This window comes from Somniosus microcephalus, chromosome 1 (assembly GCF_052327205.1).
Source record: "Somniosus microcephalus isolate GS21.2 chromosome 1, FLI_Smic_1.0, whole genome shotgun sequence".
Lineage (NCBI taxonomy): Eukaryota > Metazoa > Chordata > Chondrichthyes > Squaliformes > Somniosidae > Somniosus > Somniosus microcephalus.
The window spans coordinates 207,582,502-207,604,510 of NC_140987.1; the positions used below are offsets into that span (position 1 = coordinate 207,582,502).

The 22,009-nt window shown below is 45.5% G+C and overlaps 1 protein-coding gene across 4 annotated transcripts in view; it reads left to right on the top strand.

Moving 5' to 3' along the window:
• Positions 1 to 22,009, top strand: part of LOC147124559 (EGF-like repeat and discoidin I-like domain-containing protein 3) — a 367,544-nt gene that overhangs the window by 298,547 nt on the left and 46,988 nt on the right. For all 4 annotated transcript variants that reach the window (XM_085989340.1, XM_085989347.1, XM_085989352.1 and 1 more), the window contains 3 exons: positions 1,795 to 1,950; positions 6,279 to 6,423; positions 18,814 to 18,998. In XM_085989340.1, coding sequence (XP_085845466.1) covers positions 1,795 to 1,950; positions 6,279 to 6,423; positions 18,814 to 18,998 — 486 coding nt within the window. The remainder of the gene's footprint in view (positions 1 to 1,794; positions 1,951 to 6,278; positions 6,424 to 18,813; positions 18,999 to 22,009) is intronic.

Genomic DNA, 22,009 nt, shown 5'->3' on the forward strand with positions numbered 1-22,009 from the left:
CTACAAAACTCAGGAATCTCAATGCCGGCTTCCTTAATGACAGCCCAAGCACCTTCCACACTGTCAAACATGTTTTCTGACCTGTTCCAACTAGTATCGAACCTGTTTGACAGCTGCAGTTTAAATTCCGCGTTGGAAACCGGGCCTTTCAGTGTAGCAATGTTGATTCTCTGTACTGTCTTTTTCTTTTTGGTTAGCTTCTTCAATTTGATTTCCAGTGTATCAGTCCACAATCGGTGATCACTGGCATTATGAGCTCCATGAAAAGCCCAAACATTGCATAAGGAGGATATGACCTTTTCATGGAGATAGAAATGGATCAATTTGTCTGATGTCCAATAGCAAAATACTGCAGATGCTGGAAATCTGAAATAACAACAGAAAATGCTGGAAATACTCAGCAGGCCAGGCAGCATCCGTGGAGAGAGAAACAGAGTTAACTTTTCAGGTCTGGGACCCTTCATCAGAACTGAAAAAAGTTGGAGATGTAACAGATATTAAGCAGGTGCAGAGACGGGGGCGGGGGGCAGTGGGAGGGGAGGAAGGAATTGAAGGAACATACTGTGCTTATGTAAGAGACAGGAAAGATAAAATGTTGCAAATGGGAATGGCAAAACCATACAGCAGGGGTTATAGTTTGAAATTGCTGAACTCTACTGTATGTCTGATGTCCATGTTGTCTTTATGGGTAAAGAGTGTGCCATCCATATCCAAATGGTTGAGTTGGTGTAGTTCCTTGATTCTTTCACCATTTCTATTTTTCATACCAATACCATGTGTTCCCATAACTTCTAATACATTTTAATTTGGGGATTCAACTTTAGCGTTCAAGTCTCCCATCACAATCGGGATAAAAAGTTATGGAACTCAGCCAATTATATCCTGCAGTGTATTGTAAAAGCTGTCTTTAACTTAATCGTACATACAAAAAATGTAAGTGCTTGGGTGCTACAGCCTCCAGCCTGACACATAAAGCGGTGCCTAACTGTCGGTGTTGGACACCATTTGGTGTAAGAACGAATTGTTTGCCGACATGGATTTGCATATCAAAAATCAGTAACCTCTCTTTTTTTCATTGTAGTACAGATCTAGAGAATTAACATATGTAAATTTAACAAAGAAACTGTAAAACTTAACCAAATATTTAATTAACCTATCACAATTTCTAATCCTGTAGTGAATTGATTTAGGTCCTCAGAGAACTAGCTCCAAAACAGATTCAAACAAGTTCTCTTTATTAAAAAAAACTGGCAACTGTCCCACCCAACCCCTTTCTGCATTTGAGTTCTCTTGGCAGATGAAGCTGGTAATGGAGGTTGTGTCTGGATAGCTGTAATATCAGTTGGGACAAAGCGTTTTCTCCTCTGACATGTTTATCAGCATTGCATATCGTGAATGACAAATATAATTTTTTTGTGCCAATGTTATAGACCCCAATTTGAAAACTCTGGTCTATGCCCAATTTTAAAACCAACAATTCCATTCCCAGCCAAATATTTAAAGGCGTTTAATCATGTCTCAGGCTCAACTGTGTTCACTGGAACACGTTCTGCATGTCTACTATTTTGTTGGTGGGGGATATTCTTTTGTTTTCTAGTCTTGATTGTAGCTTGTTAATTTTAAACCTGTGTATAAATTTTAACTTCTGGTACTTGTCTTTTAAAATACTGGTATGTAAAACATTGTGTAGCTTTTAATGCTATGACCCTTGTCCAATGTCAGAAAACCTGAAGCTTTTTAAGGAGCCAAAGCTTTATAGACTTGTAATTTTGTTTAAATCCTTTTTCCCCTCAGATTAACCTGCAGCGCACAATGAGAGTCACAGGATTGATTAGCCAAGGTGCTAAGAGACTTGGCAGCCCAGAGTATGTGAAATCATACAAGATTGCTTACAGTGGTGATGGCAAAACCTGGACTACTTACAAAGTAAAAGGCACCTATGAGGACATGGTAAGATGAAAAATTTGAAATACATTCAGCCATATGCTTTTACTTAAACATCCGTCAGCAAAGTAGATTTAGGGATTTTCAAAAATATGGTTCAAGTACATTTTGTTCTTTTCATGTACTGTACCTCAATTTGCTGTTTTCACTCTTGTCTTTATGGCGATTTTTGCTGGGGTACAGTTCTCCAGACAGCAGCAGCTCTCTAGTACTTTAACCAGGTGGCCATGACTAAGTCGGGCTAAGTGAGTATTGGCAGGTTTTTTGGGCCATCACTGTTCTAAGTCCAATCCTGTCCCTACACATTCCAGCATGGGTCACTGGATAGTGATAAGGAGCTCTGGTTGATTTCCATTTTCTTTCCTCCCAAGCCTGGAGTGCTAAAGCCATTTACGTGGAATTATATTACAATAAACTCTTGTTTAAACGGCAGTTAATCATCCGGAATACTTTAATAACCGGCAAAATAGATAACCGGTGATCTTGCCGAATCGATCCAGCACTCGTTTTGCCGAGTCCGAGTCTCCTGCGGTGGCCGAGTTAGTCAGTGGTTTTTATTTTTGTTTGTGTTAAAAATTGCCTTGGTAGGTATACCTCTCTGTTATCCAGAATTTTTCATCAACCGGCACCATCCTGGTCCCATAGGTGCCGGATACAAAAGAGTTTACTGTACATAGAAATTGCAAAATGGAAACAGTCTGTTCAGCCCAACTAGTCTGTGTTGATGTTTATTCTGCACATTAGCAGTAGTCATAATCCCATGTGCCCACTCTGTTCCTATATTCCTCTTATTAACATGGTCAGTACTACAATCATTGATGTTGTACTCCTGATGTCTTCTTAGACCAGATTGGCTAATTGATCCTGTTTTATATAACTCATAGCACCATGCACAGCACACTTACCCATTGAGTCAAGGGGAGCTCAAGTCAGTTCTTCATCACTGTTGAAAAATGGAAATGTTCATCTTTTAGGAGTTAATCTGTTTTCTTCACACAGTAACAAACCTTTATGTAGAATAGTAAATCAGAGCTATGCAACAATGTGTTGTCTCTCATTTAATTTCACCCACCTCATTTAGATGAATAGGTGGGCTGAAGTGCCACAGGTAAATTATAAGCTCCAATGTCTTTATTTCCTGTTTGTGTGCTGTAATTATATGTCAGAGCTTTGAATAGGTGGTTTTAATTTATATTGCTCATTCTTAGATTATAGCATTAAATTAACCCAATTAAGAGAACATCTAACCGAGAGAGATTTATGTATATTCTGCTACATGCAAATCATGCTTAACAATGTATAATACTTATTAGATTGAAGGGTCAGTGCTGGACACAAACCCACTGCACACCTATTGGTTTGTTTGCATAAACTGATATAGTTATTGCTATTTGTATTTGCTTCCAAACTCAAATATTAAAAGAGGCTTGTGGTTACTTGCTTCTTTCTCTCCATTCACTCTTGCAACCCTTTACGAAAATTTCTCCTTACAAAGAATTTTGGAGGTATTCAGGACACTCTCTCCAACTATTTATTTTGCATACCCCATTGATAATGGAGTGTACAGATTGTTAAGTGCGTGAGTGTATAAATCCAGTGTGTGACCTGATACAGTTACATCACTCTTTCCTCCTGCATATCCTGTGTGGTGGAGAAAGCAATGTTGCTTGAAGGCTATTTTAGCTAGTTCTAAAAAAACGTACCAAATGGATTGCTTAATGGTTCTGATGTTTAGTAAATGAATGCTTTTTCAACTTGTCCTTTAAAGAGCAGCTACCACCCTCAGTATCTTTTTTAAATAAAAGCATGAAAAATAATTACCTTTTTGGTTGTGTTGAGTCTTGAAAAATTTGGATAAACAGGGCTGATGGCACAATTGGGGCAACTAGCTTGACAGAGCTACTGATACTGACAGTGTGAGGGAGCTGAATTAGCTGTGGCGTGTCCCGTTAGTTAGACTTTTTCCATCTTCCTTCAGCTTGACAAGGTTTTGCGCCATAACTTGCTGGAAGTGTGAGCTGATAACGGCGCAGTGAGGATAACAGGGCATCTGGAACCTCAGTGAATGGCGGGACCAACAGTCTATCACCCTAACCAATGAGAATTAAGGATTGAGAAAGAAACAGAGGAATGACGGAGAAGGAAATAGGATGAATTAGAGTCAAAGCAGATGCAGAAAGTAATAAAGAGAGGGGAAAAATAATTGGATTACGAGAGAGAGAAAGGAGACAGAAAGGAAAAGTAAGAAGAAAATTTAAAAATGTTAAATTTTAAATTTAAAAAATCTCTAACAACAATCAGCAGTTCCACAGTTTCAATTGTTCTTTTTCTTAGCCGGCGAAGTTGAACATAAATCTCATCATTAAAAAAGTACTTGGGCTGTTAAGTACCCGCCCTAACTTTCTGTGGCGAGTTTAATTGGCAATTAATGCGCAAATGCACGGGGAGGTTGAGAGCGAGTTACCGTTTTTGCGAGGCTAACAGCAGAGCGGCGCAAATCATCCAGCAACTTGTGGCGATTCGCAACTCATGAAGTATCTCTTCCTCACTGCAAGTTGCTGGACGGTTTATACATTAATAACGGTGTGCGCATGAAACGCACCATTATTTTGGCAGCAAATTCTAGCTCAATATGTACAGTTAAAGTTGAAGCAGTTCTGGCTATTAGTTATTTCTGTAATGGTATTCGTTCCATTACCTCACTGCAGAGATGGGGCTTCTATAATGGATGTAAGTTCCAACACAGACATCCCTCAGCTCAATATATAAATCCCAGCAAGTGCTTATGCCATGGAGGGAAACTGGCTTGGAAGAGTTACTGAACCTGCACAGCGTATATAAAATTGCCCGTTTTTATTCCTTGTGCCAGAAATAACTAGTACCCAGTGCTGCTTCAACTCCATTTGTATATATTAAATCATCTCCCTCACACTGAAGTTAGTTTCCCCAATTGTGTTATCAGCACTATCTACCTAAATTTTAAAATCCCCAATGACCCATGGCAAGTGGGTTGAAATTGACACACAGCAAAGACAAGAGGTACATTCCATCATTCAAGGCTGCATAGGATCCCAGGAGCTAGAAGTGAACGAAAAGAGTGCTAATCCACTGTACCATCTTGTCTCTCCTCTTCAGCACAACCCCGGCTCCCCCCATAGCAGTTAAACAGAAACAGTCACAGAATACTAATTACCCACATTTCAAATATCTGCCAAAATGTTCACAGGACAAAGCCTTGCATAAGATGTTGCCTCATTACACAGCACACTCACTTTTTTTTAATTTTATCTTTTCTTGATGAATAAAATTGAACAATGTTTTGTGATTTCAACTGAGACTCGGTGGTAGCACTCTCGCCTCTTTCGGAGGTGCCGTCTTTTGGATGAGACGTTAAACTGAGGCCCCGTCTGCCTTCTCAGGTGGATGTAAAAGATTCCATTGCACTATTTCAAAGAAGAGCAGAGGAGTTCTTCTCAGTGTCCTGGTCAATATTCACCCCTCAGCCAACATCAATAAAATAGATTATCTGGTCATTATCACATTGCTGTTTGTGGGACTTTGCTGTGCATAAATTGGCTGCCGCATTGCCTACGTTACAAAAAATAAAGTGAGTTGGGACACCCTGAGGTTGTGAAAGGCGCTATATAAATGTAAGTCTTTATTTTTTCTTTTTATTTGCTATTTTTTAAATTTTAATGGCTAGGCCATTGCTGCACCTTGCATGTAAAAACAAAATTGGGCTTTTTATCTGCCAATTTCCATTATCTACCATAGGGTCCCCTCCATTACACTGGATTACACAGCATCCACTTTACAAATATGTTAATTATGCATTTTCGAAAAGGTATTGATGCTGGTAATAACTCTACCATTAGTTTTCTAACATCATATATATCAAAGCAGACAACCACTAAGATGTATATGAGAAAAAGTGATTGCATTCTGACATTTGTTACTTGCTACTGATTTAAGCAGTGAATGTTACCCTATAATTTGATGTGTTTCATTACACTGCTTCACTTTGATTTTGAAATGTATCCTCAAATACCCTTGCAGATTTGTCCAGACATGTGATAAATTCTCCTTAAATCTAGCCTAGGAGTGGCCCTTTTAATTGGTTGCTGCCTTGTTTTATTAAGCTTAGGGATTTATAATGGCATCTGCTGTTTCACCGATGTCTTTAATTATTGTACATGTTGACCTGTTTTAGTGTTAAGCCTTTGTGGGAAAAAGTCTGATAGCTTTAATGGGCAAAAGCTCTGCTGCATCAATAAATCAACTGAATAACAGAGACACATTGCACTTTCTTGCTAAAATCCATTCAAATACTGCAGGTTTTCCGTGGAAATGTCGATAACAACACCCCACATGCAAATTCATTTAATCCTCCTATAGAGGCCCAGTACATACGACTGTATCCTCAGGTCTGCAGGAGACACTGTACATTGAGGATGGAGCTACTTGGCTGTGAGATGTCAGGTAATCTTAAATTAACACTCTCTGCACTGTTTGTTGTTCGATGTATCTATTTTAAAAGTTTGCTGCAAAAGGATTTTTTTTGATTAAACTGGGAATTCTATATTGGCCCAGTAATTCGGGTCCCAACGCCTGAGTACGCACGGGGTACCCACGCGTGGACCCGATGGAAGTGCCGGTTTCTTGCATGCACAGCGCATGCGCGGGAAAACGGCACTTCCGGTCCCCTGAAAGCAGGGGTTAAGAGGTGAAACGCGTGCGACGTATGAGGCAGCGCGTGCACGTTGAACTTCCTTTTTTTTGACAGGTTTGCCCGTGTGTGAAGGCCTCCACTTTTTACACATTAAAAAAGCAGACGTAAGGACTTCATTTTAAAAGGTAAGTGGTCAATTAATTAAAATTAGAACATTTTTTCCACAGGTTTATTATTTTTAAATACTTTACAGTAAGGTAAGTGTATTTTTAGCTCTGATTTTTTATAAAATTATTTTTTTCAAAAATTTAAATTATTGTTTAAAATGGTTATTTAATGTTATTTATAGTTGATTTAAATAGTGTGATTTTTAAAAAAATTTATTTTAAGGTTAAGTACTGTTTTGGGCGCCCGGAGTTTTCATGAGTTTGACAGGTCTTTCTGTCAAACTCATGAATGGACTTTTCCCTCCTCCGATTGGTTGCCCAGTGCTCACGTGATCCCAGCCAACGCATCGCTCTAAGTACGCCACTGGATCACGCAAGCACAGCGCGCCGGGAGCTGGACCGGGCCACAGACAGGAAATCCACGCAGGCCCAGGCCTCAACTGCCGGCGCGCTAGGTAAGTGTAGGTCGGGGGCTTGCACCCGCGGGAAGCCCCCGACATGAATTTCTGGGCCATTAGCTTTCCAGAAGTGGGTCTGTTCCACTTTATGTAATTCCGATCAAAATTCCAGGAGCAGCAGCTGCAATTAATCACTGGTTATGATCCTTAATCACACAAGTAGTTATTCACAGGTTCAAGTGAAGGTTTATGGAATCAAGATCTAAATTTGTTGGTCTGCTGGCAAGGGGCCACACAGATGAAAAGTGTTCCACTATTATTACAGGGTAAAAATTGGTATGTTATTTAATGTGTAGGAGGAGCTTGCAGACCTATTTTTTTACACAAACCAATCATTATGGAACCAAGGTTGCTTTTTCTGCATTTGAAATCACACTGTGTAGGTCCCTTTCTGAGAAGAATGAGAAGGTGCAATAGAAATGCAAGTCTGTCTTTTTCTTTCAACATCGCTGCTATCTTGATTGACTTTTTTTCGATCTCACGACACTGTCCACCCCTGTTGGGGGAGTTTAGAGGTTTTCATACACTGGCCTCTCTACCACCTCCCCACCCTGCAAAAAAAAGTTACAATGATCCGTAATTTCTGATAGGAGGCTTCCTGCGTGTGGAGGCCTCCTATCGGGAAAAAATCTACGAACTTACCTGAGGGCTCCCGAGGTCCGGACACTTCCGCTCCTGGGCCTCTCCAAACTCAAAATGCGCAGGGCCCACATACCCCAGAGGCACATGCAGTTCACAGGCGTCCCTGGGATCACGTGGGCCATGGGGAGCCAATAGGAGAAGGGAACCTCCCTTCATACTTTTGACAGATAGACCTGTCAAATATATGAATGGCGATCACCGCAAAAACATATTAAAACATTTAAAAAAAATTTTTTAAACATCACGTTTTTAAAATGAGTTAAAATTACAATAAATTAAATGGCCCAGAAATTCGTGTCGGGGGCTTCCCGCGGGTGCAAGCCCCCGACCTACACTTACCTAGCGCGCCGGCAGTTGAGGCCTGGGCCTGCGTGGATTTCCTGTCTGTGGCCCGGTCCAGCTCCCGGCGCGCTGTGCTTGCGTGATCCAGCGGCGTACTTAGTGCGATGCGTCGCCTGGGATCACGTGAGCACTGGGCAACCAATCGGAGGAGGGAAAAGTCCATTCATGAGTTTGACAGAAAGAACTGTCAAACTCATGAAAACTCCGGGCGCCCAAAACAGTACTTAACCTTAAAATAAATTTGAAAAAAATCACACTATTTAAATCAACTATAAATAACATTTAAATAACTATTTTAAACAATAATTTAAATTTTTGAAAAAAATAATTTTATAAAAAATCGGGGCTAAAAATACACTTATCTTACTGTAAAGTATTTAAAAATAATAAACCTGTGGAAAAAATGTTCTAATTTTAATTAATTGACCACTTACCTTTTAAAATGAAGTCCTTACGCCTGGTTTTTAGATGTGCAAAAAGTAGAGGCCTTCACGCACGGGCAAACCTGTAAAAAAAAAAGGAAGTTCAACGTGTATGCACAGACTCCCGCGCGCACGTGTTCGACCTCTGAACCCCTTGGTTCAGAGGATCGGAAATGCCGGTTTCCCGCGCATGCGTAGTGCATGCAAGAAACCGGCACTTCCATCGGGTCCACGCGTGAGTACTCTGTCCGTACTCACGCGTTGGGACCCGAATTTCTGGGCCAATATTTTAAACAAAAATTAAATTTTTTGAAAAAAATAATTGAAGTTCTTTACGGGGCTAAAAATAAACTTACCTTTTTTAAAAGTATTTTTACATCATAAATGAGTGAATTTTTAAAAAACTTTTTTCAATTCTTATGCTGGTTAAAGCAGGCCTTACGCCTGCTTTGACCAGGCGTAAGATTTCTAAGGGTTTTCAGCGGGCGGAGGTTCTCCAGAAAACAGAACTATCCACCCGCAGAGGCCCTTCTCTAGGGCAGGTGTCCGATCTGTCAAGAGCATTCTTGACAGATCGGAAATACCGGTTTTCTGCACATGCACTTCGCATGCCTAAAACCAGCATTTCCGATGCCAAAAACGGGTGAACATCTGCTCACAACAACAAACCATCCATAACTGTCTGGCCCCTTGCCAGTAGACCAACAAATTTCTCACTCAGAGATTGTGATAATGTGGCAAATGGAAGGAGGAAGCATTTTTAGGGTTAGAATTATAGTGCAATCTGAGGTGCCCTTAATTTACATCAAATATATTCTATTGCTGCTGTGAACACCCCTTAACACACACACACACAGAATCCCCACAGTGCAGATAGAGGCCATTTCGGCCCATCGAGCCTGCACCAACACATATCCCACCCTATCCCCGTAACCCCACGCATTTAATCCCCTAACACTAAGGGTCAATTTATCATAGCCAAATCAACCTAACCCGCACATCTTTGGACTGTGGGAGGAAACCGGAGCACCCGGAGAAAACCCACGCAGACACGGGGAGAATGTGCAAACTCCACACAGACAGTCGCCCGAGGCCAGATTTGAACCCGGGTCCCTGGCGCTGTGAGGCAACAGTGCTAACCACTATGCCACCGTGCCCCCCGTGGAACAAAAAATGAATTCTAGTTCCCTGAATGGCCATGTTAAAAATAAATATTGACTTCAAACATCTATTTCTCGTCACTTTCTAATTTTTCATTTTACATTTACAAAGGAAAATTGGATTTAATTTTCCACCCTCTAGCAATGATGCAAACTGCAGCAAAAACCACAGTGCTGACTACAAACATACAGACGTCTCCAATTTTCATAGTTCCTTTGAAAGAACTATCCAATTAGTCCCACTCCCTTCCTCTTTGCCCATCCCCCTCTCTGACCTGCTCTCTCTCACTGACCGCCGACTGACCCCGCTCTGACCCGCTCTCTCTCACTGACCGCCGACTGACCCCGCTCTGACCCGCTCTCTCTCACTGACCGCCGACTGACCCCACTCTGACCCGCTCTCTCTCACTGAACGACCGACTGTCCCCTCTCTGACCCGCTCTTCCTCACTGACCGACGAGCCCCTCTCTGACCCGCTCTCTCTCACTGACCGCCGACTGACCCCGCTCTGACCCGCTCTCTCTCACTGACCGCCACCTGGCCCATCTCTGACCCGCTCTCTCTCACTGACCACCGACTGACCCATCTCTGACCCGCTCTCTCTCACTGACCGCCGACTGACCCCGCTCTGACCCGCTCTCTCTCACTGACCGACCGACTGGCCCATCTCTGACCCGCTCTCCCTCACTGACTGACGACTGACCCCGCTCTGACCCGCTCTCCATCACTGACCGACCGACTGGCCCATCTCTGACCCTCTCTCACTGACCGACCGACTGACCCATCTCTGACCCTCTCTCCCTCACTGACCGACTGACCCCTCTCTGACCCTCCCTCACTGACCGACAGACTGACCCCTCTCTGACCCTCTCTCCCTCACTGAACGACCGACTGACCCCTCTCTGACCCGCTCTCCCTCACTGACCCACTGACCCCTCTCTGACCCTCTCTCCCTCACTGACCCACTGACCCCGCTCTGACCCGCTCTCCCTCACTGACCGACCGACTGACCCCTCTCTGAACCGCTCTCCCTCACTGAACGACCGACTGACCCCTCTCTGACCCGCTCTCCCTCACTGACCCACTGACCCCTCTCTGACCCGCTCTCCCTCACTGAACGACCGACTGACCCCTCTCTGACCCGCTCTCCCTCACTGACCCACTGACCCCTCTCTGACCCGCTCTCTCTCACTGACCGACCGACTGACCCCTCTCTGACCCGCTTTCCCTCACTGACCCACTGACCCCTCTCTGACCCTCTCTCCCTCACTGACCCACTGACCCCGCTCTGACCCGCTCTCCCTCACTGACCGACGGACTGACCCCTCTCTGAACCGCTCTCCCTCACTGAACGACCGACTGACCCCTCTCTGACCCGCTCTCCCTCACTGACCCACTGACCCCTCTCTGACCCGCTCTCCCTCACTGAACGACCGACTGACCCCTCTCTGACCCGCTCTCCCTCACTGACCCACTGACCCCTCTCTGACCCGCTCTCTCTCACTGACCGACCGACTGACCCCTCTCTGACCAGCTCTCCCTCACTGACCGACTGACCCCTCTCTGACCCGCTCTTCCTCACTGACCGACCGACTGACCCCTCTCTGACCCGCTCTTCCTCACTGACCGACCGACTGACCCCTCTCTGACCCGCTCTCCCTCACTGACCGACCGACTGACCCCTCTCTGACCCGCTCTCTCTCACTGACCGACCGACTGACCCCTCTCTGACCCGCTCTCCCTCACTGACCGACTGACTGACCCCTCTCTGACCCGCTCTTCCTCACTGACCGACCGACTGACCCCTCTCTGACCCGCTCTCCCTCACTGACCGACCGACTGACCCCTCTCTGACCCGCTCTCCCTCACTGACTGACCGACTGACCCCTCTCTGACCCGCTCTCCCTCACTGACTGACCGACTGACCCCTCTCTGACCTGCTCTCCCTCACTGACTGACCGACTGACCCCTCTCTGACCCGCTCTCCCTCACTGACCGACCGACTGACCCCTCTCTGACCCGCTCTCCCTCACTGACTGACCGACTGACCCCTCTCTGACCCGCTCTCCCTCACTGACCGACCGACTGACCCCTCTCTGACCCGCTCTCCCTCACTGACCGACCGACTGACCCCTCTCTGACCCGCTCTCTCTCCCTCACCGACCGACTGACCCCTCTCTGACCCGCTCTCCCTCACTGACCGACTGACCCCTCTCTGACCCGCTCTCCCTCACTGACTGACCGACTGACCCCTCTCTGACCTGCTCACCCTCACTGACTGACCGACTGACCCCTCTCTGACCCGCTCTCCCTCACTGACCCACTGACCCCTCTCTGACCCGCTCTCCCTCACTGACCGACCGACTGACCCCTCTGTGACCTGCTCTCCCTCACTGACTGACCGACTGACCCCTCTCTGACCCTCCCTCACTGACCGACTGACCCCTCTCTGACCCGCTCTCCCTCACTGACCGACTGACCCCTCTCTGACCCGCTCTCCCTCACCGACCCACTGACCCCTCTCTGACCCACTCTCCCTCACTGACCGACTGACCCCTCTCTGACCCACTCTCCCTCACTGACTGACCGACTGACCCCTCTCTGACCCGCTCACCCTCACCGACCGACTGACCCCTCTCTGACCCGCTCTCCCTCACTGACCGACCGACTGACCACTCTCTGACCCGCTCTCCCTCACTGACCGACCGACTGACGACTCTCTGACCCGCTCTCCCTCACCGACCCACTGACCTCTCTCTGACCCGCCCTCCCTCACTGACCGACTGACCCCTCTCTGACCCTCTGTCCCTCACTGACCGACTGACCCCTCTCTGACCCGCTCTCCCTCACTGACCGACTGACCCCTCTCTGACCCGCTCTCCCTCACTGACTGACTGACCCCTCTCTGACCCACTGACCCCTCTCTGACCCGCTCTCCCTCACTGACCGATCGACTGACCCCTCTCTGACCCGCTCTCCCTCACTGACCGACTGACCCCTCTCTGACCCGCTTTCCCTCACTGACCGACTGACCCCTCTCTGACCCTCTCTCCCTCACTGACCGACCGACTAACCCCTCTCTGACCCGCTCACCCTCACTGACCAACTGACCCCTCTCTGACCCACTCTCCCTCACTGACCGACTGACCCCTCTCTGACCCGCTCTCCCTCACTGACCGACTGACCCCTCTCTGACCCTCCCTCACTGACCGACTGACCCCTCTCTGACCCTCCCTCACTGACCGACTGACCCCTCTCTAACCCTCCCTCACTGACCGACTGACCCCGCTCTGACCCGCTCTCCTGCCCTGACATTACCAAGTTACAGACTGTTCAGTGCACACAAATGAACATGTGATGATGCAGCATAACTATGGTGGCAAATCTAATTTTTCTGCTTCAGCGAATTTGATATAGGGAGTGCCACAGATAGAAATTGCAATTTCCTGGGAAGTTTGTTGGGGGGGTGGGAGAAGACGTAAAGACTGTTGAAAATGTCTCCCCCCCCCCCCGCCACCCTCACCTCGCCCCTCAATTTTGCTTCTTTTCCAGCTAGGATATGGTCCACAGATGCCAATAGCCCTCTGGTGTCTTGCCAACATGTCATTCTTTATTCATGATTCTTAGCAGTGAGTGCCTGCAGAATACTTAATGACGTGGAGGATCACCATCTGCACAAATGCAATTTGTATCATGAGTCATTATAACAACCAGAGGTGGAGACCCAAGCTAGTGTGTTCTTCTCCCACACCCAGGGATGTTGATACCAATTTTTGGATCCTATCTGCTGCTCTGGGAATTGAACCAAGGCTTTCTAATCTGTAGAGATGAATATTCCACCATGCAGTAAGCCAGTGAAGTAACTTGAGGGATTTTTATGCCAACAGCTCTGTTATTTTCTTGGTTCTTTAAGAATGTTTGAGTGTGGAACTAAGTTATGTTACTTGAAATATTTCTTTGCTCAGTTTTGGAATTGTACATTTCCCCATCGTTTCAGTATGTGACTGCTGCAGGAAAGGCATTGGTATTAGTCATATTTTAGGATTTTTGGACCATTTTTGCACTGAAAGAATTTGGAAAGGAATTGCATTTAAATGTTAAGATTTTTAAAATGAAGTATATGCACACAAGTTAAAAAAAGCATTGAGATGAAAAGCGGCTGAAATGCTAATGAGCTAGGCATAGAAGTTATTTCCCTAAAGACCAAAGATAATGAGCAATTTGTTAGCTGCTTTCAGTAATTAATAAGCACCTCACCCATTGGCCTGAATTTTAATTGGGAGGCGGGTTGGGAGCAGTTGAGAAACCTGGGAAAACGGATTTTCCGTAGGTCCTGCCGAATTTAACGGCAGGGCCTGATTTGCATGGGGGTGATCAGAGGCCTAGGGGAGGACTCGAAGGCCTCGTTGTGGGGGTCTCTGATCGTGGGGGGTGGGTTAAGCGGGGACGTTGGATCCAGGAGGTAAGTGTAAAGGCAGCAGTCCTCGCCTTACTTGTTAGCGGGTTTCATGAGGCCTAAAAATCCGACTAGCCAGAGTTAAATTTAAAATGGATTTTATATCTGAGGCATGCCAGCCTGATTATAATATTTAAATGGAGGACCCACCTCCTGGGAGCAGGTTGACTGCCCGCCCCCGTCCCGCCTCCATTAAAACTTTTAACACTTTAACTTCCCACCCAACCCAAACCCACCCGGTTTTTTGGGTTAAAAATCCCCCCATTATGTTTGGAAGTTATTGATCCCAAACGCTCAGCAGGGATTGTCTGCCATCGATTCTCCAGTCTGGTTATGGAAATAGGAAGATAAATTAAGGACAGAAACACTCTGACAGTAGGGTTTTATAAACTGAAAGTTGCAACGGCGAACTTTAAATAGTTTAATGTTTGGTTCCGGCCTTGTTTCCATGAATTGTAAACCAGTCGTCCTGCTGAAAGATTAGAGAAGCACACATGAGAGCACGTGTGAAAGACATGGGAATAATTTTAACCACCCCCACCCCCTCACGACGGACATGAGAGAGTAAGGGCAGGATTTTCATTGGGCTGTGGAGGCAGGATTGGAGTCGTGTGGGGGGTTAAAATCACAAAATTGGGGGCCCCGACCCCATCCCGCCTCCATGCCAGTTTCAAAGGAGGCGGGTACCCGCCCCACACTGGGACCCACCTCCCCGAGGCGGGAAGGGGATTAGTGCCAATTAACTGCCTGTTAACAGTTAAGGTAGGCTCCAAACCACGCCAAGTTAGAGGAGGCGGACCGTCAGGATGAAGGGCTTGGAGGGGTCGAGATGTCCGGTGTTCTGGTGAGTGATGGGTGCATGAGTGCAAAGGTAAGTGTGTTTGGTCTGTGTAAAGTGTTTAAAGAAGTTTTACATACCTTTACTTACCTTTACAGCCTTCCTTCCTTCAGGTCTTGGGAGTCCCTCATCTCACCGGCACAGAAAGCAGAATGGCTGCGAGCTGTCAAAAATTGCAGCATTCAGCTTTCTGTTCCGGGGAGACCTCTAATTCTTCCTGAGAGGAAGGAATTAACCTGGAGTACAGATTGTCAGTGTTTGATAGCTTCAAACAGCTGTGAAACGCTGATATTTCATCTGTCAAAGGGTCTTGACATATGAAATATCAATCTGTGATGTCACCTGTTGCCGGGTGGCCCTTAATTGGCCTGCTGAGCCCGCTGGGCGGGCTCAACAAGGTCAATCAAGTCAAAATCGCGTGGGTTGGCTAGAACTCGATGGAGGCAGGACTACAACCCTGAAAGTTGTAGTCCCGCCTCCTACCCGACTCCTCAATGAAAATCCAGCCCTAAGTGTTTATCCAGCACAGCTTGTGGGCCAGGAGGAACAGGAGTGCTTCCCCCGGCCCCTCTAGCAAGCCTGCTGCCGCAATCACTGCCCTTCGCGATCTTCCCCCCTCCCTCCCACCACCCACAATCCCTTCCCCCTCCACCCTCCCGTGATCTCTCCTTTCTTGCTATCTCTCATTCCCCATGATCGACCAACCTCCCACGTGATCTTCATACCCCTCCCTTCCCAGTGTGATCTCTCCCTCCCTCCTCACTGCCATGCTCCAAGCCCCTCCACCAGCCCATGATCTTCTCCGATTGCCGGGGACCATCCCCAGCATTTCCGGCTTTCCCAGATGTAGACACGCGTCCCCGCTCCCTTCACACCTCCCCGTAAATATTGGGGCCATGATATCCAGTTCATTCCCTGTTATGTTCCCTGTTATACTATTTCACACAAATAGATACAGATCCTTATGTCAACTCACATAAGGAACATGGGATCCACATATGGGGGCAACATATGGGAGATGAGGTAGAAGATCAGCCATGATCTTATTGAATGGCGGAGCAGGCTCAAAGGGCCAAATGGCCTACTCCTGCTTCTATTTCTTATGTTCTTATATTCTAACTAACACCACCGAATCCAAGAAGGTATCTGCAGCAGGCCCAAATTTCGAACTGTGCTGTTGCATAAGAAAACTCCATTTGCACCCACAATAGCATTCTTGCATCCAAGGGAAATTTGGAACTAAAAACAGTACAGTATACTATAGAAGAGCACAAATCGGGGCCAAGCATATGTACCTCTGCTTTAAGTAGATAAATGCAAAGCAGTGTTTCTGCAATATCATTACAGTAAAATATGATGTGTGAGTATTTGACAGCACTTTGCAGTGTTTCATAATGGAAAAATTTGGCAAGTAATTGGTATTCCCAACGGAGGTCTATTTTACATTTCAGGGAAATTACAAAGAGCAATTAAATGGATTGTCACAATGCGTTTCTAAACCTGAGTAAATGTATGACAGCCAATATTATGAATACATAAGGTTTTTCAGTGAAGATTTTTTGTTGCCGAATTTGAGCATAATATACTTGTTTCAATAACTTAATAAATGAGCATATCCTGAATTGCCAGAGGTACAAAGAATCTGCCTTGAGGGTGCGAAGTCAGCAGAAAGTGGGAGAAAATCGTGTGGCCCAGAAATACAAAGTAGGTGATGGGATCAGGGTCTAGGGGTGTCCACGGGGGTTTTTCCTTCAGGAAGAGGAAATCTCCAAGGCAGGGGAGAAGAAAACCTTCCTTGTGGGACCTGGCAGAGTACTCTTGCTCCACCTGGTCCCACAAAGAAAAGAAAAAACACGTAGCTTTTTTAGCCTCTTCTGGGGCTGATTCTCTTCTGACCCAGCTCAGCTTGGTGGGATAACCGCAACGGCTTCCCTGCTCAGACCTGAGTTAGCATTGCGGTCGGGTCCCAGTGACATCATCAGGACCCAACATGCAGATGTAAATAAGGAGAGCCAGTTAAGATCATGGAATGGCGTGACCCTGCCAGCTTTTCCATGGGTAACTACCGACATGCACAGTTTCTGCTGGGCAGGTGGGGTTAATGTTGCCCCCATAGGATATTTGCCTTTTTCATTAGTCTTGTACTGGGTCCTAAGAGGAAGTATAGCCTACAACTCACCCCACAATAATCCTAAATATAAAGCTGTACATCTACGGGTTTGCCTCACTAATTACTTCCGATCCTGTTTATATTCTAGATCTGTTGGTAACAGTCAGTCTGGAAGCAAATGTTTTGTGCCACACTTCTGCGGTGGCATAAATCTCAGCTCCAGTAATGACATGAATGAATCGTGCTGCCCAAGAAACTGTTCCTATTCAGGCATCAATACAGTTTTCATTTAAAATGAACATTTCCAACTAACTTTCATTGTTAGTTTAATTACTTAAGCATGAAGTAATCACAATGTAGGTATGATCCTGGAAGATGGGGGGGTCTGATCCCCGCCTCCAGGGGGCGTCCGATCCCAGACCCTGGGGGGTTCAATCCCTAACCCCGAGGGCCTTTGTATGGGGGGGAAGAACTCCTGCTCCTCCTGGCCCACAAGCAGTGCTGTGAAGGCACTTGTCTTCCCCCCCGAAGCTGTCCTCATCTTGTTTCAGCTGCCAGGTTTTCCGAGGCCTGGGAAACCTAGCCGCCCCCTGAAATCAGAGGCTGCCATCCTCATTAACATATTTAAAATGCCAACCCACCTCCTGGGAGCAAGCTGGCTGCCTGCCCCTTGTCTCACCTCCGTAAAACCCGGAGGTCAGTGGGTTGGAGCCGCCTTCCCGACATACTCAGAATTTTTTTCAATTTAACCCCCCCCCACCCACACCCACACCCAATCCCACACGCTTACCCATGTTAAACTTCTCCCAAATATTACTCACAAGTCGGATATCAGGTTATCTCATTTATTGGAAGAAAATCATGTCCCACAGCTTCTCGTTTTATTTTATCTATTCCAGCATGAGAGTGACTCCCTATACCTATTGTTTGATTGTGTGCAGATAACCATTATGCTACATGATGGCTTAAACGCTGGCCCTAAAGGAGAGCATTAAAGTACGACAGATGATGGGCCTCAGCGGCTCAGCTGGTTAAGGTAGTGGGTAGCTAGATTAAATCTCAGATTTATGCTGGGGTATATGATCTCAGCTGGGGTATTAGCATTGGGGATGCAACAGTTGGCTTCAGCCCTCCTGGGTTAGGGAGGGACAATCTGGCAGGATCCCCATGCCTAATCGTTAGCTAATAATGGCTACTGGAAGTACACACATGTGAATGCCAGATGAGGACAGGATTGGGTTTGGTTGTGATTCCTCCAATGATTGAATAGCCTGCGATCGCTGACTATCTAGACCCACATATCAATACACTTGGACAAGGTGCTCGACGGCAACCGGCACTCATAGAACTGTGTCCCAGTGAGAAGCCAGTGCCATAGGGTTCGGACACTAGAACATTGAAAGAATAATGGAGCAGGAAAAAACAGCCAGATGATTTAGGATTTTTTAATTCTTCAGCACCCTACATGTAAAACATCACTGTGATGACTGGAAGTTAAGTGTAAGTCTAGTGTAGCTGAGTTTTTATACTTAGTTACTTATAAAAGGTAATGTCAAGTAAGATTTGCCTGATTTGTTCTATTTTAAATTTGTTCTATTCTTTTAGGCTGTTCAGAGCCTCTGGGGATGAAGTCAGGACATATCCAGGATTATCAGATTACTGCTTCCAACATCTTTAGGACCCTAAATATGGACATGTTTACATGGGAACCCTGTAAAGCTCGCCTGGATAAACAGGGAAAGATTAATGCTTGGACATCAGGGCGCAGTGATCAGTCACAGTGGCTGCAGGTATTCATTGTACTTTGAAACTATGGAGCTTTCATTTTCCATGCACGGCTTACCACTTTCTCTGCCTCTGCTACTAATAATTAATATATTCATAGAACAGTCACATTTAAAATAAACCCAAATGTAACCTAGTAATGAATTGCTTGTTCCTATAATTTAGAAAATGTATTTTAATAAAAATTCACGGTCAAACTTTGAAGTTCACAGTGCATGTTCTCACATAAATCCCTATCTATTCTTTAAGTGGAGACCATAATCCCATAAATGAACTGAATGGCCTTTACTCATTTCTTCCTTATGCATTCCCCAGCCTCACAGCCCCCTGTGTAAAAACGTTTCTGCTGCTCTCTATCCTCAATCTTTCACACTTAATTTTATATATCTATGTCCTTCAACCACTGAAAACAGTCTGTTTTTATCGACTCTAGCTCATCCTTCATAATTTAGGAACCTCTCTCAAATCACCCCATATTCTTCCCTATTCTAATAAAAACAGCCCCAATTTTTCAAGGTTTACTTTGTATTTGTATTTCCTCAAACCAGACAGCATCTTAGTGAATGTGCGCTGTACATTGTCTAATGCTTCAACCTCCATCCTATAGTACAGAGCCCAGAACTGCACACAGTACTCCAACTGTATTCTTACTGAGGTTTTGTATGAATTCGCCATTACATCTCAATTTTCATGTTCTATCCCTCTTGCCATGAAACCCAGTATTCCATTAGCTTTTATTCTATGGCCTTATCCACTTGAGGTATTTCTTTTAATGTCTTATGAACCTGAACCCCAAATCCCTATGGTCTTCCGCATCACCCAACCTTCTCCTATCCGAAGTATAATTATTACCTTTACTTTACTGAACTGTCCCACGCCACATTTACTGATGTTGAATTCCACCTATCAGTTTTTTACCCATTTCACTTATTAGTATCCCTTGCAGCTTCTTTTGGTCATCGGAATTATTTACTATGCCTCCTATATTAGTTTCTATTAAAGTATTAAATTTAGCTACTGTTCCTTCTAGCCCTATATCCAAATCATTGACATACATAGTGAACAGAAGCCGTCCCAGAACAGACCCCTGTGAATCACCACTATCTACTTCCAACCAGTCTGAGAAACTGCCGTTAACTCCCACTCTCTGCTTCCCAACTTCTAATCAGCTTTTAATTCAATTTGCTACCGTTCCTCTAATTCCACACACCTTAATCTTCTTCAATAGTTCCCTGTCTGGTACTTTGTCAAAGTCCATGTGCACCGCATCCACTGCACTGCCCCCATCCACCGTATCTGTCACTTCCTCAAAAAACTCTTAGCAGGTTTGTGAAGCACAATCTTCCTTTCTAAAATCTGTGTGGCTGCTTCTAATTATTTTCTCTTCATCTAGATATTGAGTAATATCATCTTTAATTGAAGATTTCAAATTTTTCCTACCACATATGCTGTCTAACTGACCTGTGATTATCTTCCTTTTTGAAAATGGATATTACATTGGCCACTCTCAATAGAATCCTGAAATATTGGGGATCATTTTAACTTAGCCCGCCGGCAGGAAATTGATGGGATTGGGTCAGCCACTCATTTTACTCTCCATTGACAGTACTTGTAACATGACATTCTCTTACTGGCACTCTAATGTTTGGCGGTACACTTCAGAACTCGATTTGTTGATTGCGGCTTCTGTATGACTGGACATATTAAGCACTGTAACTACTATGCTTTTAACCCCAATGTCAGAACTTTGGTGAGCTAATGATGGTGTTTACATATAAAAATACATTATTGTACATGTTTTTGTAAAAACAAAATCACACAGTACACATAGGTGAAATAAAATAGAGGCACAGCAGTAAGAACATTTGATACCAGTGTGAATGCCTATAAAAAAGCCTTCCTAATCAGTCACCAAGGTGAAACTATGTCGCATATTACTGGAATAAGTGGCTAAGAGATTTCAGTGAGCAGATAATACTAAAGTGCATTGTGGGCAGTGTTTTTAGTGACTTGCATGAAGAGAAAAATAATCATTGATTCAAATTACTGTATTTTTTATCAACGAGACAAAGATTAGGACTAAATTTCTTTTTAAGGCTACAGCTAAAATTTGTGGTAGAGACGAGACTACAAGCAAAATTAAAATGATTTCCAAGGCTAAAATATCATTGGTCAGTGGACATTGAAACAGAGGAATTATGGGGGAGAAATTCATTATCGCTCCATTTGGGGGCAGTAACTTTTGAAAACTGGGAAAATTAGTGCCAGGCGCTAATGATTCCCAGCCTTCACGAAATTGGGTTTAGCGCTCCAGGAAGGAAGTGGAGCGCTTGAGCGCTCAAACGCTCCACCTCCTTCCTGGAGCGCTAAAGGATGCAGATGGGGCGGTAGGTGAGCAGCGCTGCACAATGGGCTGTGCAGCACTGCCACGTTCTGAGGCTCCTTCCCTCCCTTAAAGGGAAGGGCCATCGCTGCAAGCTCTGCATTGGGACCAGTTAGCTGGTCCCCGACGGCGGCCGTGATCCAGCTCGATCAGCCCCATGCACTCCAGGAGAGTGCCGGGCTGATCGATGCCGGCCCAGGAGAAGTAAAAAAAATTGAACAAAACCATTTCACAAATTTAGGTACTTACCTCGGTGACCTCCCCTTTAACTTTCGTCCCTGAAGCACCTGGCCTCCCGCTCAATGCCTCCTGCAGCTGTCGGTGTCATCACCCAGCAATGCTGCAGGGGGCACAACCAAAGTTCAGGACTGGGGCGACGAGCACGACAATAACGTTACGATATCCGGGCGAAGGAGATCGTGTCGCAAAGTCTTACCGCCGCCACAAACTTCTCACCAAAGCTCGCGGGAAGCATTCATCTCGCCGCACCCGGGCGGTAAGTCGTTTGCGCCCGGTTATTGCCCCAGGGGGGGCTAACAGGAGGCGCTAACCCAGCAAATTTCTCCCCCAAAGTCATTGAGGTAGGATTTCCCCTGTGGACTAGGTGTAGCAAAAACTAACTCGCTGCGACAG